This window comes from Lissotriton vulgaris, chromosome 10, assembly GCF_964263255.1.
Source record: "Lissotriton vulgaris chromosome 10, aLisVul1.2, whole genome shotgun sequence".
NCBI lineage: Eukaryota > Metazoa > Chordata > Amphibia > Caudata > Salamandridae > Lissotriton > Lissotriton vulgaris.
The window spans coordinates 105518441-105544187 of NC_141698.1; the positions used below are offsets into that span (position 1 = coordinate 105518441).

The 25747-nt window shown below is 44.1% G+C and overlaps 1 protein-coding gene across 2 annotated transcripts in view; it reads right to left on the reverse strand.

Moving 5' to 3' along the window:
• The window catches only part of MAD1L1 (mitotic arrest deficient 1 like 1), a 2106297-nt gene that overhangs the window by 1825402 nt on the left and 255148 nt on the right, over positions 1 to 25747 (reverse strand). For both annotated transcript variants that reach the window (XM_086940612.1, XM_086940613.1), the window contains exon 10: positions 6064 to 6150. In XM_086940612.1, coding sequence (XP_086796738.1) covers positions 6064 to 6150 — 87 coding nt within the window. The remainder of the gene's footprint in view (positions 1 to 6063; positions 6151 to 25747) is intronic.

The window sequence follows — 25747 nt, forward strand, 5'->3', positions numbered from 1 at the left end:
ATTGACTTCAATTCAACCGCAAGAACCATTGAGTGCACCCAACGCTTTCAAGAACCTGCTCCTCTGCAATTAAATCGTGAAGACGCCATGATCACGTAACTTTGTAACTTGTCAGCTCAGAGAAGATAATCAACAGAGAACTATTTCAAACATGTAAAAAAAAATGTTAAAAAAAAGCAGCCGGAGGGAGAAAAGAAAAACTGCGGGAAAATCAAGATGCCAGGACGCCAGACTTAGATGATCAAAGAAGGAATAAAACATTTTTATTTTTAGAAATTTCCCTGCGTATCTGGTGCTACTTGGCTTTCAGTCTGCATCATTCTGACGCACAGGTCACATTCCACCAGGAGCAAAGTGAAGCAAAGCCCTGGCCATTTCTCCGCTTGCTGTAGCCAACTTTTATAGAAGTGCAGCCCACAGTTTGCTGAGGAATCACAGGTGTTGTGGCCCCACAATTTAAATTTCAAAGGACAACTGGTCTTATTGGGAAGTGCTGAGTGAAGTACAAGGTTTCCACTCCAATGAAGCAGCACTAGGGATGAACTTTGTATTACACAAGTGTAGGTTTGCCTATTTCTTCATTATTGGTGTTCACGTTATTCAGAATTTCCTGCTTTCTTTTACCTACAACCAACCATACTTTTTCCACACGCTTGAACTGATCCCCATGGTTGAAGTTAATAGAAAACAAAAGTATGGAAACAGAGACTAAGTGCCATTTGGGCTGGGTCAGCGAGGGTGGAGCCAGAGCCAAAGACGTGTCTAGAAAGGACAAAATGTCTGTAACTATTTTCTTAGTCTTTCACCTTCAGGTAACTGCATAGACAATAACACACAAACACCTTAAATGAAAAAATAAATGCAAGTTAAACTGATCAGTGGAAAATGCACTGTTCAACTGTTATGAAATCTCTACTGGATGTCAAAACAGAAGTCTGAGACTGTATGTATATATTGGACATAATATATAGAGATCCAGTCTGACCGTATGGAAAGTGAATTTAGGAATTCTTGCCACCCCACCCCGTCCCGACCACTTCAAAGATAAGCATATTACAGCAATCCTGAAATACATTAACTTGCAATCTGAGATGCCAATTACACTGTGAATCCGGTATTAGACATGTGTTTGTATGTGACACCCATTACATCACTGGTGCCCTTCTTTTATTGCACTGCGTAAGCCCCAGGTCTGTTCACCGGAAAGGACGAAACATGGTTGTACTTCAAGCATTGAACAGAAGAATAAAAGAAGCACCTTAATGCAATCAACGGACTACCTCTTTCTGAATGATCTTATACATAATGTTATACCCTATAATGATTTAGCCCATCACAGCCCATCATGAGAAGGTGTTCAGCATCCCATTGTTATACATATTCAGTAATGTGTGTGTTAGACCTGTCAGCCCTGGGGTGGTCTTGCCCCTTTTTTTCCGTTTGCGTCTCATTTTTGCCACCATCTTTTTGTTGGACCTAGGCCTCGGGGCGCCTTACCACTGCCAAACAGTGCTGAGGCGCATGTGATCTCTCCTAATAACATGGCTGCCACAGGCCCCTGCTACTGCGGAGTGGCCACTGAACATACACGCACTAGTAGTTAGGAGCAGGCTGGGACATATTGCTACTGTATCTTTGCTGTCCCACATTTTTGTCCCATAGACAGACATGTAGAAGCTCCTGGAACCTTCCAGCCCAGGGAGGAGTTATGCTTTGCCGCCTTTCAGGAGGGTCACCTGACCTAGGGGTATAAGAGGAAAGGAGGGAAACCTGACTAGTTAGTTGGGGCACCACTGGACCTGGGGGAACCTCTGCCGGAGTATAGGCGTCTGGGCCTAGGGGGGATCCTACACTACTGAGACTGACTGAGCTTAGGCCCTGCTGTACCCAAGATAGCTGAGGGACTGACAGCCTGCTGACCTTGCCCAGTGAGGAGGAAAGCCTTGAGACCAACTCAAGTGTGCTGCAAGGAACCATCCTGCCTCTTGTGCCTGCCAACTCAACTCCCTACCTCCCGCCCCCCCTCAGAGATACTGCAACCAAAGAAACTGCAACTAAAGATACACTACCACCTGTGCTAGGACTGGGAAGCGCTGGGAACGCCCCAAGGTAAGCGCTGTGCCAACTAAGCGCTATATTGAAGGAACTGTGTCCTGCGAGCGCTCTGGCTGTGCCCTTCAGCTGCTGCCGGTTGGCGCTGCTGCGAGGCGAACCAAGGCCCTGCTTGTCCCTCACCTACGAGCGCTGTGTCCTCTGAGCGCTATTTGCCCCAGATCACCGCCGCAGTCCAGGACCCGGCTGATCTGCCACTGAGCCCCCCCCCCGTGCGCGATGTGCGGAAAAAGAGAAGCGCTGGCGAGGGGGACTCACCGCCGCTGGCAGGGCATCCACCTGCAAGCGCGTTGACAGAGGGAAGCGAAATGCCCAAGAACACCACCGCGGCCCAGGCGCCGCGAAGTCCGAACCGCCGCGGCCCCCTAAGCGGGGGGAGGGCCGCTGCGGGTGCTGTGTAGGCCGCGCTAGGCCTTGGAAGTGCCCGAGGAGCATTGCAGGGCAACCGGAGTTCCAGTAGCGTCACAGAGCCGCGCCCTCATTGGCTCCCGGGCAGTGGAGAGAACCGGAAAGACCGGAGTCCGTCCAGACATCAGCGAAGGTGCTCCAAGAAGAGCGGGAGCGCCCTACCTCCCCAGGCCGGGTCTGAAGTAGCGTTGAAGGCCAGAGGGGGGAGCGTGGGAGCAGCCAGTGCCTCGCAGAGCATGCACGGGCCTAAAAGTGAACGAAGCCTCCAGGTAACACCCCGAGAGGGAGGCAATTTCAGTATTAATGGCGGGGATGCCAAGGAGCCCAATTAGATTGGAATGGCAGCCCTGTGACCGCCCCTCACTTAGAGAGACTTAGAACAAGCATCGAAGGCCCCGTTTAACCCCCTGTTCGCCAAAGCGGACGTGGGCTGCCCCCGACTGCTACCTGGAAGGGGCGCAGCCTAGAACATCGATGAGGCCTCTCCCCTTTATCACAGGGGAAGCTTAAGGGGATTCTGGGGCGTGAAAAAATCTGTAAAACACTCCCAGGCCCACATCAGGACTATCTGGGGCTGTCTTGCCTACCACATCTTGCCTACAGTGAATGCAAACCTAGGAAACGTTGTGCCTGTTGCCTATATGATCCCCATGTATAGGAAATGTTACTGTTGTTGCATTCATGCCCACAAGTGTTGCATTTCATGACTGTGCATCTAGGAAATGTTGCCTATGTTGTCCCTGAATACCAGAAATGTTACCCGAGTTGAATTTATGCCTAAGAAGTGTACTTGCATTGATCCGTGGTTATGAGAACGGGTTACCCTGTTTTAGGTGAGAGCCCAGCGTTACCTACCTGAACCAAAAGTAGATAAAGAGTCTTGTTTTCTAAACCAGCCTGGTGTGGTGTCTCTTCTTTGCGTGCGAGTTACTGTGTCAGTGTGAGTGTGTGATGCACCACTGCTTTACACATTGCCTTCGGGTGCCTTCCTGCCTCACGCCAAGTTACTGTGTCGGGATCGGTGGCCCCGGTTCTAACAGTGTGGAATAGGGGCTTTATCCACCAGTGTTGGAATGCTAATAAACAAGAACCAATCTACTTTAAAGTTGCCATTAAAACCACTACTAAAGCTTTTAAATACCCCAATTCCTAATCATTTTGATAAATGTCTTTTCAAAGGACACCCTCCACAACTCAGCTGTAACACCATTACAGTACCGCTCGCAAAGCATAACTGGCACCTTTAAGGTTCAAGTTATTGCATCAATCAAAGTCTATACTGGCTCTCAAGCAGTTTTAACAGTTCCTGCTCAACTAATTGCAACACATACCTTTCTTGCACCTTGCAGGCGGTGTGTCTTTTTTGTCTCTAAGAGGCCTCATTTTTACAGCACAGGATACACTGCTTTCCCATCGCTATTAGCTGTAGACACCTGAAGTTCAATACTTACCGTTCAGGGACAATTACTTTGTAACAAAAACAGTTTCTATAATTTTTTGTAAAACATGGGCATGTTGTTTCCCATAGATCCCGCCCACTCAACCACTGCATCCATGCAATAAAATGTCACAAATAATAAAACTTACTTTACGCCCTCGCTCCTCTTCCATTCTGCAAATATGGAGGTGGGTGCTTTTTGCACCAGAGTACAAACCTTGTTTTTTTTATTTATTTATTCACTTGCAAGACAAAATCACACCACATCTCGATCGTAGCACTGAGGCCCAATTACATATCCCTTCCATGGACTTCATTTAGGGGTTGCCAGGGGTTCCAGCTGCGATCGCTGGCTTCCCACTTGTAACCCCTGGCACTCTCTTTGGGAGCCCTGGCCTCAGAGGTGGCTAAGTCAGTGTCAACAACACTGAGACGCGAACTCTCTATTTCTGTACAGTTTTAGTTATACTAATAATGAATAATAAAGTATTACTCATTTTGTGTAATAAACGGTGCTTGCAAGTCTGTTGTTGTCCCGGTCATACTGAATATGATCCTCGTCTTCTAGAGACACCCGTAGTAAAATGTTTCTCAGAATTATAATATAGGTGGTAACTAAAACAGATATTTGTCTGTGTTGCGTTATATTAAGCATGTAGTTATTATGACACTTCAGCAATGTCAAATATTATTTCATCATGGTTAAGGAGATGTGATGACAGTGGAAAGAATCAGTGTCAAGGGTCACATGACATTTCCTGTGATGTCATTAATGCCCAAGAGTATGTGATGTCACTTCTGCGACCCATGGCATGTTGGTGAATCGCCGCCGATGATCCCTTCGCACATTTTACATACGTTTTGTAAGAAATCCATGAGCTGCATGAAAAAACACCACATCGTATTTTCCCAGCCCTAACTGTAGCTGACGATAATGCTAGTGATGGAACAGAGTCGTTTGAACCTGGATCCACAGCACTCCTGCTTGAAGTAAATGGGTAACACATGCTGGGTCACCACTATACAGGCTGCAGCCCGGGTGGACCAAACAGAGCACACGTGGGACTCCTCTATTCCACGGGTCACTTACAGAACACAGTTGCCCCAAATGAGAAGAGACATACCCAAATATTCGGTGGGCCCATCAGTCATAAGAAAGTTTGCCTCTTTCAATGGCTCACATGATCCAATCATTTCACAATCAAATAATTTCCTGCAACCTACAGAAGGTGAAAGACTCCTCAGGTCACTTTGGTCTTGTAGAGGTACCCCAAGCAAAGTGAAGACCACCTATAGAAACGTATCCTGGAAAGACAATAGGTTACTAGTGAGTGTGCAAATTACCAGTGTGATTGCCTCATGTTTGTGAGAGATTCAGTGATCTAAATGATAGTGGAATTGTTGTGTGCATACATCGAATTTAACAGATCATAACCAGTTGATGATCTCATTGCAGGTACTGAAACCGTTTATGTTGGGCACCCACACATTTACAGCCCCCCATTTGTGATAAAGACCAGAGTGTGGAATATAAAATACTCTGAAAAAGTCTAACTAACGTACGTAGGGTTCCAAGATCACAACAATCAGGTGGAAGCAATGATATGAATAGTACAATTGTATTTGCTCCAAGGAACAAAACTGAAATAAGTAACTATGGTTTTTCATCTGGGGCTCAGCCAGTGCGGAGCTATGTAAACCAATACAGTACGATCTAAGTAATCCCGGCTACATCATTCAAGGGTCTGTTAGCACTGCCTCCAACGCCAATGTTTGTAGCCTACTAAGACGTAAGTAGTAGTTACTTCTTTAAGGCTGCGCCTCTCTTAAGACCAGGTCATGCTCTCTGCCCACTCTCTAGTGTTCCGCATTACCATTTACTCCAGAACTGATCTAAGAGAAATATCAGGTGAAATCACAGGTGAAACATTATCTCAATCTCAGCACTAAATTACACAATGAGCAAGCTCAGTTTGCTCCTTCCCAAAAAAACACCCGTGGCAGAAAGACACTTTTCTTCCCCCTGGAAGAGTGCAGAACCACTGCAGCTGCCTATATCACTGGACACAATCGTACGGAGGAAGGTGAGAATTGTTTGGACTCACCTATTAGTCGTGCTGGCATTCTTCTCCTTCAAATCCAACTCCCTCTGCTGTAGGGCAACGACGTACCTTGAAAAGTCATCTGGAGTCCTGGATGATTCAAACACAAAGTAAAAACATCAATTTGAGGGGTGTACACAATTGGGAGGACAATATTAGTCAGTGCCAGAAATCTTTCTAACGGCAATCAATTTTATTTAAGTACGTTTAGGCTGCCATGCTTTTCGTTGTTCACCATTTTGGAACATATCCCTGTCATTGGAACATATCAAAATGCAACCCAATGTTTAATTCTTAGTTCATGGCTCTTCGGAGAGACATTCCTTCGTTATTGGTCTTCGCCAGTTCCTTATTTTCCCAACTTACTGATTCAGTCTACTAGCTTTTTATCAGATAACCTGCAATGAAAATGTAATCTTGACTATACAAAAGGGACACCAGGTCTACCTAAATCTGGTAAAAGGCTTCATTTAAAATTATTAAAAAAACATGTAATAACAGGCCCAATCATTGAAATATCAGCAGTGATTTGCATTCCTACAACATGGCAAGTACAAAGTCTTGACATAATTACTAAATTGAAATACTTGGTTCCTCCTTGCCCAAACTGAAGGTAAAGTTGTGAAAGGACACACAGCCCAACATTTGATAAAAAAACAAAATAATGCTTTATACCATATGTTGTAAAGAAATGTGAAGACTAGGCAGTACTTAGCTTAGGCAGAGATACCCCCAAATAATCTGAAAAACATTTTGAGGACGTAATTTTGCACAAAATAAAATTAATATATATAGGTGGCAAACAAATGTGTTGGGCAAAGGATAATGTACTGTATTCTCAGAGAGTCTAATCGTGCATAGTACAGTAATCTACTTGTACTTTGACATCTCAACTCGTTTGGAACAATTGTTCTCTTGTTGCAAGGTAAACTTGCAATCCGCAAGGAAAGTAGAATATTCAATACATATAAACTACTTATCCCTGAGACACAGGAGAGAATCCAGAATGGTTGCTGACAAACTTGACTTGAGCCACAGTGTTGGCAGCAGCCATTCTGCCTGTGTCAGTAATCTGAATAGGCCTTTAAGTCATTTAAGCAGAGTTGTGGAAAATATATTTTTATATTTCTAGTAGGCATCGGGCAGCACAATAGTAGTCCCTGCTAGAGTCCTCTACTTTTCATATAGATCCATATTTGTCTATCCTCGAGTCCTGACGGACATCTGGAAAATCAGAGGAGATCTGAAAACCTGACTCCCCAAGTAAGCGTTTTCTATAGTATAGTAGTACATCCAACTTGGTGTCCTTCCACATTTCAATAAATACAAATAAATAACAAGCTTTTACAAGGCAACGGTCTCGCTTTTGCCAAAAGTTAGAGCTATTGGCATTGTAAATGACAATTTTTTTATTCATGTGTTGGTTTTGAAAACAGATAAATAAATGGCATTGTCATTTACAATGTCAATAGCTTAATCTTCGCGCTGCAACGCCAGGCGAGCCCTAAAAATGATAATGGCTTTATAGTGGCCTCATTCTCCAGTCCATCGGCCCTACTATCTTCAGGTCACCAACAAAGCCCAGTTTATTTTTTATTTACCTCTGAATCGTGTAATTTGCGCAAAAGGTACTCTGTGCTGGTAAGAGAACTGACAACTACTAATAATGAAGTAGGATTGGCGCTGTGTTTGGCAGAGAGCTGGTTTTTCCATGAATGCTTGTTGTGTATAGTTTTGTAGGATCTCAATTGTGGTGTGGACGCGTCCAAGCTACACAATGCAGGTCGACAATTGCTCATTCTATGACATTACAGAAAAATAACTGCTTTGTTCCATTTCAGATAAAGTCTTTCAAAGTGTCACACATTAAGGTTTGAAATGTCACACACACACATGCTAAAATCATGAAAATGTCACATAAACCAACTGAAAACTTAGCAGCTATATCTTAACTGAGAACTGCAGTAACGCACTCTGTCTCCGGTTATTGCCCTTCCATTTCTGGTGCTTTGCAGCAGTTTTAAAATCTTCTCAGAGTTTCTTGTAGCTCAAATGGGTATAATTTCTGGTATTTATATTTTTCCCTCATCTTTAATTCTTCATTTTGCTCGTGAAAGTGTCACTCACAATCGTTGAAATGGCACTCATAATTACTATGAAATTAGGAAATGTCACACAGCAATCTAAAACCTTGACAGCTATGCGCCTACCTCTTCACAGATGTTACCATTTACTTATTGGTACCCTTACGCCACTGGTACATACCCTCACACCAGGCGGGCAACTAGAGCCAAATTTCGGGGGGCGGGGGGGGGGGGGGGCAGTACGAAGGGGTGAACACACAACAAAAGCCTCATTTACAAATAAATGGTCTTTTAGAGACCTGTTAAGTGCTCGGGTGCGGCTTCAATTAGTTGCTCACCAGCCCGCGAGGCGGTCTCCTCCCGGGCTGACAAACACGACGGGCTGTTCTTGGCATGATGTCGGTGTGCTCCTCTTTAAGCTTTCAAAAGTTATTATTTGGTGACTTTGAAAGGGAAGATATATTATGAAAGCAATTTACAAATATATGTAATACAAGAAGTGTGCAAACTTTTTTTTATTATCGCACACACCCTTTGTAAGCACTGGTTTAATGACCTTTAACAGAGTTATAAGTATGTGCTCCACCCCCCAACCACCCAAGCTAACAATCACACGAGGATATTAAGTATATTTATTTCTTGAATAGTAGTTTGGTACGCGCACACTGCGAACTCCTAGCACTAATGTTGGAACCTACGCAACTTAAAGTTAATACAAGAAGCCTGCAGACATTTTTTTTAATCACACACACCCTTTGTAAGCACTGCTTTAATGATCTTTAAAACTGCAAATACATTTTTTTTAAAAACACGCACACTCCTTGTAAGCACTGCTTTTAGGACGTTTAAAACTGCACACATATCCCTGAACACCAACGCCATTTGATGCAGGATTATGTTGACAAGAGTACAACACCCAGTGGCAATGGAAGTATATTCGAACCATTGTCACAATGAAAGTTGAGCTTTAGAGTCCTCACCCTACCTGCAAATGCCTTGCATTAATGGCTGACTCACTCTCACTGACACACACTAACTCTCACTCACACTGACACACACTAACTCTCACTCACTGACTCGCCCACTAACTCTCTCTCACTGACTCTCCCACTCACTCTCTCTCACTGACTCTCCCACTCACTGACTCTCCCACTCACTGACTCTCCCACTCACTGACTCTCTCCCACTCACTGACTCTCTCCCACTCACTGACTCTCCCACTCACTGACTCTCCCACTCACTGACTCTCCCACTCACTGACTCTCCCACTCACTGACTCTCCCACTCACTGACTCTCCCACTCACTGACTCTCCCACTCACTGACTCTCCCACTCACTGACTCTCCCACTCACTGACTCTCCCACTCACTGACTCTCCCACTCACTGACTCTCCCACTCACTGACTCACTCACTCACTGACTCACTCACTGACTCACTGACTCACTCACTGACTCACTGACTCACTCACTGACTCTCCCACTCACTGACTCACTCACAACACATATTGCATTACAAATGTAATAGGTGTCACATTTGCAAAAGTTTAAGCTATTAGCATTGTAAATGACAATGCTATTAATGTATCTATTTTCAACACCAACACAAATAAAAAAAGTGTCATTTACCATGGGCGTAGGAAGTGTGGGGGACGCGGGGGATATGTCCCCCCCCAGATTTTGGAGTGGGGGGGGCTCTGGGGACAAGGGTTTGGGGGACGAGGGGACAAAAGAATTTCCCCTCTCCCTTCTGTTATTCAGCAGGGCCATTAGCACGCGAACACTACCTAATGGCCGTGACCTGCCTGGAGTCAAAGAGGCCACCCGCCCTCTGCCCTTTGTTATGCTGCAGGAAGGCTCCGAGTCCTGGGAAGAGCAGAGAAGGGGGGGAAAAAACGGTCTCTTTTCCTTCATACCCATTTCTGCCTCTGTCTCGCTCCTGCTTAAGTTCTGATTTCAAGAGCTCTTATTACTCTCTTGCATCTCCTTTTCTTCATTTGTTTCTCTGTGAAATGGATCCAAAATAGCCGACACTTTGGCTGGATATTTCCTCATTTACTGACCGTTTTATAATTCCAAAGTAAAACATCGGGATGGAGAGAAAAAAAAAATGAAATACCTAAATTAAGCAATACAGAGTGGTCAGCAGACAGGCCAGATTGTTATTTACACCCACACACATTAGAACCACTTTACAGAGTTTGCCAGTGAAAGCGCTACTTTCTTTTTTTCTATTTTCTTGGAACAACATTGTTTTCCCATGGGAAGTGCACAATTTCTAAAGGGACTGAAATACCTGGTTGATGAGTGGAGTGAAAATGTTTAAAATGATCGTTTTCAACTGTTTTAATTATTTTAGCTTATACAACGTGTACTGCAGCTCTGTGTTCGGGGATGTGATTTTTTTTAACCGAACTGCTTACATTTTGAAAGGATATGGTCCTGTAGCCATGTCCTGAATTTTTCAGGCAAAAACACTTACTGATTTCTGAAAAATTAGTTTAAAACTGTTACGGTAACCATGTTGTTCCTGAATACATTTCACATAATTTGCTTATTCTTGCATTCCTTATGAGTGTTTGCTTTTTTCAGGGTGTTATTCTTTTTTTTTCAGGCAGCATTTTACTGTTGTCTAGTGCATAATTTGAATTTAGTTGCAGCATAATTAAGTTGTAGCTGAAGAGAGTGCAAGTTTCTCTCAGTGGGGCACTATGGTGTCCAGTGTGGGAGAGGATGTGGCACTCTGGCCAGAGCTACTGAATTCGGAACTGGAACACCATTTTCAGCCTTCATGACCAATCCACCAGACCGCACTCCTGACAGAGCTCATTCCGATGCTACACCTTAGAAGGCCCGATAGACCTTAGAAGCCCTGGTGTCTTAGCACCCGCAGGGGGACCCCAACGGTGGCAAGGGTGAGTTAACCTGGAAGGCCTGTCCACCACAATCCATACTGCAGTTCACCTCCAGTCTTGCGAGCAGGCATACAAAGAAGCACACCCTAGATCGAAAGTGACAGTCACTGAAGTCACAAGATCCTTGAGGCCAGTCCACCGCACCCATTGGTACCTCCATTGGCCTTTTTCAGCAGTAGTGGTGCAACTTACCAGGGGTTGACAATGTAGGATTTGCATGCACACCAAACTTAGGGGGTGATTATAATGAAGGTGGAACCGCCACGTCACCCAATCAATGGCGGTCCCACGGCCATCGGTGACTGCATCAACGCCAACCATATCACAATGGCGGGTGCTTTCCTGGCGGTCGGAAAGACCTACCGCCACACACCCTACTGGCTACTTGAGCCCGCCAGTGCGGCGGAGGGGCTCTTGCTTCCTACAATGCTGGTGGTGCCTACCAGGCACCACAGTAGGGCTTACGATACCCCTTAACCGCCAGCCTATCCATGGCAGTTCACCCGTCATTGAAAAGTTGGTGGAAAGGGACATTGGAGGCCCATAGCGGGCCCCTTTCCCCTCAGCCCCCAGACATGGGACCTGACAGAGCGTCCGCCTCCCCCTTCAGCTCCAAAACCTAGATAATCTGCGGTGTACTCCAAGGCTCATCCCTCAGCCCAACGCTGTTCAACATCTACATGGCACCACACGCCCACGTTGCCTGACAGCACGACACGCATCATCTCCTACGCCGACGACACCCAGCTGATCCTCTCATTCACCAAGAACCCCCACACTGCCAAAACCTACCTCCACGAAGGAATGAAGGCTGTCGCCGACTGGATGAGGGACAGCCGACTGAAGCTGAACTCGGACAAGACAGAGATCCTCATCTTCAGCTCAACCCCATCTGCCTGAGGCGACTCCTGGTGGCCAACGGCACTAGGAACACCCACCAACCACGCACGAAACCTAGAGATTATCCTCGACCCCACACTCTCCATGACAAAGCAGGTAAACGCGGTCTCCTCCACCTGCTTCAACACCCTCCGCATGCTTCGCAGGATCTTCAAGTGGATCCCCACCAAAACTAGGACGGTCACCCAAGCCCTAGTCAGCAGTAGACTGGGCTATGGCAACGCACTCTACGCAGGAGCCCCGGCCAAACTCCTGTCATGACTGCAACGCATACAGAATGCCTCCGCACGACTGATCCTCAACATACCCCGCCGCAGCCACATCACACCCCACCTGAAAAACCTGCACTCGCTCCCCATCAATAAGAGTATAACCTTCAAGCTCCTCACCCATGCACACAAGGCACTCCAAAACACCGGACCGGCACACCTCAACAGACGACTGCTTCTACACCCCAGCCCGCCAGCTCCGCAGACCACGCCCTCGCCATTGTCCCCCGCACCCGAAGAGTGACCACCGGTGGCAGATCATTCTCCCACCTCGCCACCAAGACATGGAACACCCTCCCCATCGGCCTACGACAAACCGAAGATCTTCTAACCTTTAAGAGACTCCTCAATCCCTGGCTCTTCGAACAGTAGCAGTCCCCCCCCCCCCCCCAGCGCCTTGAGACCCTCACAGGTATGTAGTGCGCTTTACAAATGCTATGATTGATTGACATGTCAGTTTTTACATTGCGGCAGATGATGCAGCCAGCAGCACCTGCTGCAAAGTAAAAGATAGGCACTGCGAAAGCCATAGAGACGGTTGCATTGTAATGCCTATCGTCGGGCCGCCACCTTGAAGGCCAGCGGTCCCATTCCCCGATTCGATGGCAGACGGACTGAAGTCCGCCTGCCTTCTTTATCAGCCCCTAAGTTGGCAAACTTCATGGTCTCTGCTTCCTGCACAAACACTTTTAACATGTGCAGCCTTCTTTCGGGCCATTGGAGTTATGCAGCAATGGAGGCCAAAATTATGTTGCAGTGTTGACTAAAGGATGCAATAATAAAAAGGCTGCAGAGTAATGCAGTGCATTTTAAGATACTTTATTATTTTAACATATTTATACATACTAACAGCCTCTGCAAAGCTTTTGCCTCATTAGTACCTGTGTAACATACAAATGCAGCACAGGTAAAGGTGACCAGTCAACCTTTGCAAAGGGCCCTACACTTCACAGCAACATAAGTCACATTTCTTTTAATAATTTTTGAAGCGTTTGAGCTACAAAATTGTTTTGGGTCAAATCGTTAGATTATGCAGCAGATGATGTATTATGTGGCAAATATGATACAGCCATAGTTAAGTGGATTTTTTTTTCCACTTAACTTAATTTTGCCCCAGTATTGTAGTTGATCAATTTATAAGTTCCCAAAAGTCGAGATTGGGCACAATATGCATTTTAAAAGCAGTCCTACAACACAGGGCGACTTTTAAACTGACCTCAGGCTTCAGCAGTGCACACATGCAAACGCAGAAAGGGCTGCTGGCCTCTAAACTGCCATGCCCTAATATATTCTAGGGACTTAGTTACTAATCTCCCTGCCCTATTATGAACTAGGGCCTTATAGGAGAGGTCATGCCAATCATAGGGGTACCCTAACCCATAGTGCACCCTAGTGTATGTAGGTGTTTTCACAGTATCTTTAAGTGTCTCTTTCAGAATAGTACTGGCCCTGTGCCTTTTTAGGCAGAGGACAGGGTCAGTCAGAGTCAGGTGCCACCAGTACCAGTCAGCAAAACGTTGGGGAGTGCCCATGGCACAGGATGGCTTTGCAACACTAAAGCAGCACACACTCAGAATTTAAAACATAACACCAGGGTTGGGGGGTTCTCTTTAATAATCAGAATTTATTTCTATCCTAATGAACCCATTTTCCAACATTAGGATAAGGAAATATTGGGGAAAACTCAATGTTCTAATCTATACCTTGAAGTTTTCATGCAGCTCTTGGATGACGGTTAATAGCTCACTGTTCAATGTTAGGATTTTAACTTATAAACTGCAAATACCAACAGAATCTCTCAGACAAAGGCAGTAACTCACTTACCAATTTACATGATAGGCATTTTGTGATCTGCGTGGTACACATTCTTTGCAGCATGCATATTAACCCACTGTGCCTACCTTACCAAGAGTCAAAACTTCTACTAGACAAACCTTCGATCTCTCTCAAAGAACATTAATCACCAAAGTTATCTTCACATTTTTATTGTTGCCTGAAAATTGCTGGAGACCAGGAATGCAGCAGCAGGTACTTTTCAAATCATAATGCACTTGCAAACACGACGCCCCCACCCTATTCAGCCACCTATGTTTGCTTGGTTCATCAAGATGATTCATATACATTTTTAACATTTGGTCTAATTACTATATGAATGTAAATTACAATAAAGCATAAATGGAAATTACTACAACATGCCTGCTTTTCGTAATATTTCACTTCGAAAGTACGCGATTGTATTTGTTTAACGGGCGGTGATTTGTATAGGGTCCCTGGAAAGTCACAAGGTTGTCCCTGACCCCCCCAGAATTTTAGTGTCTCCTACGCCCTTGTCATTTACAATGCTAATAGCTCAAACTTTCCTAATGCGAGACCTATTGCATTGCAAATGCTTGTTTTTTTGCCCGGTCATGGTTTCACTCTGCAGCGCAGGAAGTTGCTGTGGCGCGCTCTGCCGCCTGCTCCTGCCTGGGCTCTGACGCGCTTTGCGCTCCGCCGGTTCGCGGCCGTAGCCGGCTCGTCAGGTGCGGCTCTCTTTAATAAACCGCTGGAGAGCGCAACCGCGCCTCCCCGTCTGTCTTCGGACTGGTGCCTAATCAAGGCGCCTGTTTTCACTCAGCTGTCCGTGAGCCCACAGCTCGGCTTAACAACTCGCAGGAAAATGAATTACACGCGTCCCCAGACACATGTAAATAAAATAAAAAAGTAGGAGAAATGTCTAATTTACAGCTGCTGCCTTCAAACTCTCTCGCCGAGCTTGAGGAGGATTAAAAGGACTTCAAAGAAGCCAGGCTTCCAATTAAACCAGTGCGACCACCCCGGGGACGCTAGAATATTCCCCTGATTAGCGAGATGCGCTCTTTGAACTGTTCGGCTAAGACAGCCTTTAGAAGTTTAAAACAAATGTGGTAATTCGCACTTACTTTCTACACCTACACCGCTTCAATATAAGCTTTCGGTTTTTAATATACTTCAGGACACGTCAGTGCTAGGTGTTTTCAGGATAGCCTTTTTAGTGTCAACCACCAGGAAAACTAACCCAAAGAGACAGAAAATATTTATAATCAACACCAAACAATGGGGAAAAGTGATGAGGGATAGCTCCCCAATGAAACGCTTGGTCAAGGTCCACGCTGGAACAGTCTCCTCCTTAGAAAGAGATGGCAAATCACTACCAAACCACACAGTCTTCATTTCCCATCATGCACCCGTATTTAAGGTCTGAGGATATCATGTGCATTAGCTTATCACTGGTAACTGAGAGTATCCAATAAATGTACGAACTTCGAGGCGGCTTGATCACCACACCGTTTACAACTACCAGTCACAGATGAAAGATAGTGCAATGTAGGTGTCACTAGGACCACATCAAATACACGACGTTTAGTTCGATCATTACAGTAAATTTCCCAGAAAAGGTAAACCTGTGTGCCAGACTCAACTGTGGGCACAATTGTGTCTTTTGGGCTTCCAAATTGGCCCGTTTATAAGAACATTACACCAAATAATCTTGGTCCCCCGGCACATCCTAAAACCGATCACCCATTTTAATAAAACCTGCTTGGTCCACTTCCACCGCACTAATTCTTTTAAATATGGGCAGTGCATTAATTCAGAGGAGTTGATGGGCAGGCTGATCTTTCCCCAACTCCCGCTATATCACCCACCAGCTTCAGAGTAAGATGAAGTAATTACAACTTCATGTCTCGGCCACTGGATAAATATAATCGGCAGAACTGAAATCAGAGGCTCTCCAGAGCCAATTAGAAATTACTAATATTTCAATACACAGTCGAGGGAGTAGATCCCGGTCTAAAAACATTCTAGTTTCCTGCAAGGACACCGATTCACAACTTCAACCATCACGCTCAAAAACACAACTGGCCTGTGTTAAACGAGTCATGCAGTGGTCAAGCCATCCTGAAGTATAGCCCTCACAGCCTATTAATACATTTCTTATAGATTTATAATGAGCATTTATTTGGACATACGAGTTCAAATTCACTGTCCAGAGCATGACCCATGGCCAAAAGGCTAATTAGATTCACCATAGACCTACGGTGACCATCCTTACATGCACATCTCTCACACATTATCAAGACAGTGAAAAAACATTATTTTGATAGTTACAGGCAATAGCATGTCCACTCATTCACCGATCTTTGACTGAATTCTCCTCTAACCCATCATTTCCAATATTACGAGCACAGCCTGATTGCCCATGATTACAAAGCCAACAAGTCCAATCCAAGAGCTGAAACCAATGTTGTGCAAGCACATGAGACAGATTTTTTAAAAATGTATTTTAATTATTTACCAAACAATCATTAGTAAAGAGCCTCGTCTACATACATAATCATATTTAAGGAAAACATGTCTCTGTGTCACTGTTTTCATAACAGTATGGAAACAAACCAAAGTGAACCCTTATCAGGGGCTTGTTTGCATATTTGTGGAATTTCATTACAAGCGTACACTATTTTAGAAAGAATTTCTCACAACGGCAACTTTACAGATTTCGTCCATCATACACAAATAAGGACTACAAGAACCTCAATAACTTCACTTCCTGTTAAAATTGAAATATTTAAAGCAATGTAATCATAAGTAGAAATGAGAAATACCAGTCTGATCACCAGCGGCGTAACGAAACTTAAGCCCCCACACCCCCTGCAAAGTACATGGAGGTGCTCACTTCCGGACTTACTCATGAGCTCTCAGGCCAGGGTACTGCGCTGAGGGCTCCCCCAGGTGCTCACCCCCCCCCCCCCCCACCCCCGCACTGTGGGGGCCTTTGCTATGCCACTGCTGATCACAACAATATCGCAGTTGGATTGAATTGTAGAGTGTTTGGTTCCTTAGTCAGGGAGCTTTTTTATTCTTTAAACTGAGAAACCAACCATTTTCTCTTCAAAACAGTTTGAGCAGGTATAAGCAGAAACATTGATGGGCCAGTATACTGCACACCAAACCGCTTACCCAAAAAGAGGTCAGAGTCCCATCAATGCAAATATTGGGTTTGAATTTTAGGCACCATGTTTGTTCACTAGCAACAAAACCTAATGGGACAATGCAACCATCCACAAAATACGAAGGCCTTGATGGGCAGTCCCATCTAAACGAAGAAAAACGTAAGGCACAGAAGTTAATTAAGGTATTTTAAAGTTGGCAAAAAAAAAGTTTTAGCAACTCAGTCACGATTTAAATTACATTTTCTTTTTAGAAAAAAAAAATACAAATGTTATTTGGCCCTGGCGGGGTCCCTTGGGGACACCAATACCAGGGCTAAGGGGCCAGGGTATTCCTATCCTGACCCATTTTCTTTAATTTTATATTTTTATTTGGGGACTCGGCTAAGGCTGAGCCTCATGATGGCTGCCAACGTTTCCCCAGTTGAAATGTTGGCAGCCAATCAGATCTCTGCACAAGAGCGTGAGGATTTGAGGAGGGGCCGCCTCCCTGTATATACACAAATGTATATTTCTTTAAAAGAACTCTAAAACTGCTGAACGGATTTACACCAAATAACAAGCATTTGCAATGAAATAGGTCTCGCGTTAGGAAAGGTTGAGCTATTGGTAATGACAATTTTTTTTATTTATGTTTTGGTTTTGAAAATAGCAAAATTAATAGCTTTGTCATTGACACTGCCAAAAGTTTTAACTTTCCCAAATGTGACACCTATAGCATTTGTAATGCAATATGTTTTGTATTTACATGACTTCGATGTATTGATATTACAAATAAAAATGGCTTTTAATTTTTTTAATAATTAAAACTTAAATAAAAGTTATTGCAATTTATAATGGCAATAGCTTTTGTAAATACCTTCCGTGAAGATTATATTCATTGTATTTTATTGTGACGAAAATCCAAGAACAGAAGTGAAATATTAACATTTTTGTGACATTTGTAATAAAGTTTGAAACATTGAGAGAACATATTTGAACCAGTTGTTGAACGGTTGCACAGATTAATGCTGTGGTGGCGCTGAGTGATGTTGTGGTGGCGGTGATGCTGTGGCGTTCAGTGGTGCTGTAGTAGCGCAGAGTGATGTGGTGGTGCCCCCCGAGTGATGTGGTGGTGCCCCCCGAGTGATGTGGTGGTGCCCCCCGAGTGATGTGGTGGTGCCCCCCCGAGTGATGTGGTGGTGCCCCCCGAGTGATGTGGTGGTGCCCCCCCGAGTGATGTGGTGGTGCCCCCCGAGTGATGTGGTGGTGCCCTCCGAGTGATGTGGTGGTGCCCCCCGAGTGATGTGGTGGCGCCCCCCGAGTGATGTGGTGGTGCCCCCGAGTGATGTGGTGGTGCCCCCGAGTGATGTGGTGGTGCCCCCGAGTGATGTGGTGGTGCCCCCGAGTGATGTGGTGGTGCCCCCGAGTGATGTGGCGGTGCCCCCGAGTGATGTGGTGGGGCCCCTGAGTGATGCTGTGGTGATGCGATAGAGTGAGTGCGATAGATGGAGGGAGGGCGATAGATGGAGGGAGGGCGATCGATGGACAGATAGAGTGAGGGCAATAGATAAAGTGTATTTATGTTGCATTGAGTAGAGTAAGTATGAGGTGTGTAATTATACGGCACTGAGTGGTATTATGTGGAGTGTATTTATGTTGCATTGAGAAGAATAATTATGTGGCGTGTAATTATGTGGCACTGAGTTGTAATATGGAGTGTATGTTGTATTCAGTTGAGTGTAATTTTGTGGCGTATAATTATGTGGCACTGAGTGGTATTTGGAGTGTATGTTGCATTGAGTGCATTGTAATTATGTATCATAATTATGTGGCACTGAGTGGTATTGTGTGGAGTATTGCATTCAGTAGAGTAATTATGTGGTGTGTAATTATCTGGCACTGAGTGGTATTTGGAGTGTATGTTGCATTGAGTGCAGTGTGATTATGTAGCATATAATTATGTGGCACTGTCTGGTATTATGTGGAGAGTATTTATGTTGCAATGAGTAGAGTGCAATTATGTTGTGTGTAATTATGTGGCACTGAGTGGTATTTGGAGTGTATGTTGCATTGAGTGCACTGTAAATATGTGGCATGTAATTATGTGGCACTGAGTGGTATTGTGTGGAGTATATTTTGTATACAGTAGAGTGTAATTGTGTGGCGTGTAATTATGTGGCACTGAGTGGTATTGTTTGGCGTGTATGTTGCATTGAGTGCAGTGTAATTATGTGGAGTGTAATTATGTTGCACTGAGTGGAGTATATTATGTGGCACTGAGTTGTAATATAGAGTGTATGTTGTATTCAGTCGAGTGTAATTTTGTGGCGTGTAATTATGTGGCACTGAGTTGTATTTGGAGTGTATGTTGCATTGAGTGCAGTGTAATTATGTAGCATATAATTATGTGGCACTGAGTGGTATTGTGTGGAGTGTGTTGCATTCAGTAGAGTGTAATTATGTGGTGTGTAATTATGTGGCACTGAGTGGTATTGTTTGGAGTGTATGTTGCATTGTGGCGTGTAATTATGTGGCACTGAGTGGTATTGTGTGGAGTGTGTGTTGCATTCACAGTAGAGTGTAATTATGTGGTGTGTAATTATGTAGCACTGAGTGGTATTTGGAGTGTATGTTGCATTGAGTGCTGTGTAATTATGTGGCACTGAGTGGGATTGCATGCAAGGTCCCTGTGCTTGAATAGAAATAAATTAATGTTATGATGGTCTTACATAGCGCAAATGTGAGCGCTTTACAACACAGCAAAAAAAAGCCAAAACATCAAAGCAGCGACACAGAGTATACAATCGAGAGACAGCTGACTGGGGAGCCAGGTTCGAGTCCCGGCTGCACTGAACCTTTGATTCTGAGCCAATTGTTAAATCGCCCCGTGCCTAAACCAACAAAAGAAAAAAATGTATGTAAGGTCCCTGTGCTTGAATAAAAATAAATAATGTTACAATGGTCTTATATAGCGAGAATGTGAGCGCTTTACAACACTGCAAAAAAAAAAAGCCAAAACATCAAAGCAGCGACCGCGGCCATCAGATGAAGCGCTGCCGGCTTTGTGAGCAGGAGGGAGTGGGAGTGATAGGGGGGAGTGATAGGGGAGAGTGATAGGGATCAAAGCGATTTGCCGCAGGCTGCCAAATGGTGCGCCCCACAGGATGTGACAGAGGCTTTACTTATGTGCACAGTGAGATGTGCTATGGTTACTTAGAGTGCTGTGTCTGCACACCAGTGTTCTTAATAGAAGCACTCTGTTATACAACACATCGGTTCTGTTAGGGCTACTAGAGCAAAGCAGAGTATGGACGATTACCAGGGACATGTCTATGTGTGCCTGTATACTCGCCGATGCACACGCGTGTGCATATCTCAGACAAAGAGCATCTCGTCTGTTATCAGTGCTGCACTTTGGTATTACACATCCAGATGTGATCCGATAGCAGCTTATCCGCCTGCATCCATTATTTTATGTACATATGGATAAAGTGATTGTGTGAGCAAACCTGTGCCACTTGTTCTTGTACAGTGCTGCATGACTTTTAAATCTGCACCCAGAATGGGCACACTGAGTATACAATCGAGAGACAGCTGACTGGGGGGGCAGGTTCGAGCCCGGAGGCACTGAACCTGTGATTCTGAGCAAATTGCTTTATCGCCCCGTGCCTAAACCAACAAATGAAAAAAAATGTATGTAAGGTCCCTGTGCTTGAATAAAAATAAATTAATGTTACGATGGTCTTATATAGCGCGAATGTGAGCGCTTTACAACACTGCAACAAGCATTGGCCGTGCGCTGTGCTGAAAGTGAAAAAACAAGCGAAGAGCTGAGAACATTGTTGCGAAAGGGTGAGCAGGAAGCGTGGTGCGCAGCAATCAAATGGTGTGCACGCAGGAGGAAGTGGGAAGGACAGGGAAGTGACAGCCATGAAAGCGCTTTGCTGTTCTCAGTGTGGTCGCAGGCTGCCAAATGGTGAGCGCGCGCCTAGCGCACATGCATTGGCCATAATCCGCATTCCAAAGCCCTCTGGGAGAATTTCCTGGTGCCCCTACATAAGTCTCGCCGGAGCAATGCGCCAGCGCATTGGCTCGGGCGAGACCTAAAAAGGTTTCTTTTGAGATCAAGAGCAGTCTTCGTTCCTTGCTTTTTTAAGTCCCCTCCCAAATATCACCTTGCAACATGCACAATTCAGAGATGTTGGCCACTGAGGAACATCTTAAGCCCAAAAGGGATCCTGGGAGGTGTCATCCATACCAAGTGAAACAAAATGCTGACTGCAGCCAAAGAACAGTAAACATAAAAGTGAGAAAGGAAAACTTAAAGCAAGTTACCATCTGCTACCAAAGGCTCTACCTTTAGAGATGATATTCAAGCATCAAGACATAATAGATCATCCTGCCTACTGGAACAAAGAAAGTGGTAAATGAAGCATCGGCACAATTTGAAAAATGTGCTCGGAATAAAGGTGTGCAGGTACGAAGAGTTAGGGTGACCTGGACAAGATGATGGGATAAATTGCATACATTGAAAGAATATTATCTGCAAAGAGATGTGCATTTACTCTTTAATATACCCCTGAAATGTAAATTTGTATTGTAAAAGGCATAATGGTGTATGAAAAGTAACTGGAAAGAGGGTAGTTTGGCTGCACAAAACATAATGAGCTTCAAGTTTACTATAGGAATGACCTGCCCGTAAAATAAATAAATATATATATATATATATATAACGCGTTTCGGGAATGAAATCCCTTCGTCAGTGTTAACATCGGAATGTACTGCGCGGCACCATTATCTGTGTTTGCAACCCTTATTGACACAAACAACGGACTTAGGTGGTTACACACCAAATGCACGCCGTCTTGAAATATGTTAAAATTTCACAAATTACCATAGAAACATATCGCATTTTTGCTGTATCAACATGCAAGTCATTTCTAACCATTTACTGTTTCTTCGACTTAATGCACATTAAGGCAACATTTGTCATAAAACGGTTATTTGATAAACAATTATGCCGTGAATCGGCTACCCATAACTGCAGCTTATAAAAGATCATGTCCTAACTATTTAGTATGTGCAAATAACCACAACACATATCTCTGAGCTAAAGTAGCATCGCACAAGACAATGCTCATTCTATACTGATGTATCATATTTATATTGTTATGTTAAACCAAATCTCGCCGTGGATCGGCAATTGCAGCCTTTGTGGCCGCCGACATCTCAGAGTAATGTTAAGAAAAAATGACAAACTTTACATATAGTTTCCATGGTCATCAAAAATTACATTGGAGTACATCCTCAATTAAAGATCAGAATTTACATCACTCTTGTGTTTAGAATGGCAGTTTGGTCATGTCATGTTATATTTCATTTCAGGTTTCAACAAATGTTATAAACACTTCCCTTCATGCATTTAAATTAATAACATTTCTCATTGGTCATTACACCAAATTATCATGCCACCAGTGCCAAACACGGACTGCCACTGGAGCAGCACCGCAGGAAATCCAGGTTTCCTTTAGTAACAGAAAAATATCGACACACCGAATAAAATTATCACGGACTCAGCGGGACTTCAATAACCATCATGCCGTGCAACCATCACCAAAGATGTCCACTAGAGGGTCGACAAGTATACAAGAACACTTAGATGTTTCCCGCTGACACGTCCGTTACTACCTGGGCCAACCTTTGAGAAAGTTCACAGTGAAGGTGAACGAGACGAGTCAGGACTAAAAGAACTGCCCATCTGTACTAATAAAGTGCTTCAAGCAAGGTGTTGTACGTGCATCTCACTTCCCCACCCCAGGAGAAGAAATTGAGATATATATATATATACATATATATACACACACACACACACACACACACACACACATATACACACACATACACATATACACGCACACACACACACACACACACACACATATATACACACATACATACATTTATAAATCTATGATAACAAGCTAGATAGATATTCTGCTGCTAGTACTCCGGCCAGAGTCAACAGCTGGAATATATTCAACATTGTTGAACACTGTGAATGATGCCTCCATCTTTACCACAATATAGCATGTCTAGAAGCATTGCACCAGGACCCCACCCTTCCCCCATCAGGGAGAGGAATCGCTTCAATACCTCTGGGTCGGAAGAGGTTTGACTTCTCTCTGAGGTTTTGGAGATATCAAGGCATAGGTGGTCTTGCTGTGGTGGCTGATGCAGCAGTAAACTATAGCCATTGCAGATCCCCAAGGAGTCCAATAAATGCCTTGGCAATAATGAAATGTAATTTCCGCACTGAAGTGGCACAAGATTCTTCAGGTGAAATGCCCGAGGCCTGGGTCTGATGGGTGAGGGATTTTTAAGGACTTATCGTGTAGTTCCCACTAATCTGTAGACTTGTGCGTTTGTTGTACAACAAACTTTGGGTGAGGTGCCTAGACTAATATCGTTGAACATAGACTAATATCGTTGAACAACAAAAGAGAATGCCAATACTGATACTCTATTTGAAAAAGTAAGTTGACACAAATGCATAGACCACAGTTCAATGCATCCGGGTGCTAGTCAATAGCTGTTTATTTAAAAAAATAATTTTTTTAAAATAAATAGTTTGAAATTTAGAATACAATTCCAACAAAATTATATAACAATGAACGTCTACACAAAAATAAGCCAAGGAATCACACATACCATCATTCATAAATCTTCAATCATATCACAGTCATACCTCACACATTCATTCAAACAGCTACTCAAACAAATGGAGAATGTATAAACTAATTTGTGGAGTACAAGGTCTGCCTGCAAAAGAATAATGAATGAATTACAATGTGTACTGTTCAAAGAAATATACCATATTCAATTGAATTAAAGGACAAAATTCATTCAAAATACAACACAATTCGGTGTATAATTGCCAACAGATTAACAAAAATTAATTAGTAAAAGGGCAAAAAGGGCAGACCCAACGGCCTATGCGTTTCGAATCCTAATAGATCTTGGGATTCTCCTCAAGGCCAACCAAAATCTGTGGAAAAAAAAAAAAAAAAAGTTTCCAGCCAATCTTAAATCAAAAACCAGAGAGCACTACAACACCATAAAAAGCACTCCAGCTTACCAGTGAATAACAATCAAGCCTTGTTAGCAACAAACGTAATTTGTCAAATATGACAAGAAAAGAAAAAAGAGAAATGGAAGAAACCAATCAGTGAACCCATATCAAAGCCTTCTATCAACTAGGTTATCTAATGGCCAAAAAGGCGCTTACCTTAAAAAAGTCTAAAACAAGCTGTTTTTTGCTAGACTGAATGTTCAAAAACGGGGGCGCGGGTCACTAGCCCCTGGAGGGGTGGGGGTAGCCTGTCGACAAACAGGAGGAGATTATAGGGTGTCCAAATCAAGCTGTCCGTTTCTTGCAACCAAACATATAGTCAATACGCTGGGGAGGGGGGCAGACGGCCTCTTTCCGGAATACGTCACAGGTGAACTTTCCTTCATGTCACACTACCCAAACAAAAGACGAAGGATCGGAGCTTCCTAAATTCGCCACGCTGTAAAAAACGGAAAGGGTATACTGAGATGATTACTATCTCAAAGAAAGAAATCAACAGCAAGGTGGCAGGGTCCGCGTTTAGAGTTACCGGTATCTCAACGCTACAATGACCGAGTCGCCATGTCAATCCGGACCGGGAGCAACAAGGACGCTACACCAATACGTGTGCACGTTCTCAGGGGAGGTTGGGTAATGTAGTCCAAATCCTGCGCGTAAGTGCATCACTAATGACTCAAATCTCAGAACCTAATATTCAACGGTCAAAAAAAGAAAGTTTTTTGAGCCATCCAAATACAAAGCACATGGAATGAAGTAGTTTGCTAATAAGGGCATGGTCATTATCTGATCTTAGAACAAAGTCGCCATGAAGCAGTCTGGAGTTTGTAGTTTCATGGTCGGTAGCCGAAGGCGTCTCATGAACGCGTTGTAGAAAAACATGGTGTGGAGCAATTACGGAACACACCAAAACGTGGCGCGGGCTGATTTATCGAAAATGCTGCTCGTAAATGGGCCTAAATGGAGGAGGGTCCAGACAAATAACTATTATTGGTGCAAAAACGTATACCAGGGATACAAGTAAGTCGATAACCACATACAAGCGAAATTCTAGGCGCTATTACATATTTCTGAACAAGACAAGGGTGAGACAAAGGGAGGGGTATTTTTGGGGGGAGACCAGTGTGACAAGGTCGGCCCTGTACTAATAAGGTCCATTCCTAGTCGAGAGGGTAGCTCAATGGGTTCAAAAATATTAAAAACAATGCTTGGCTATACAGAGGCTGTGACTACGGGAAAGATGAATATGGAATCTGGGCAATCAATACAGAACAGGGGAGCAGGGAGGGTGGACTTGTGGGGGAAGTACAAGATTTACCGTTTGTAAATTTCTGACAGCTCGTTGAGACCTGCCACAACCGTGTCAAATTTGACAATCAGAAGAGACTCTTTTGGATAAATTCAACTACAAATCCCCCCCGGGGATCACGTTCAACTTTGGAAATGA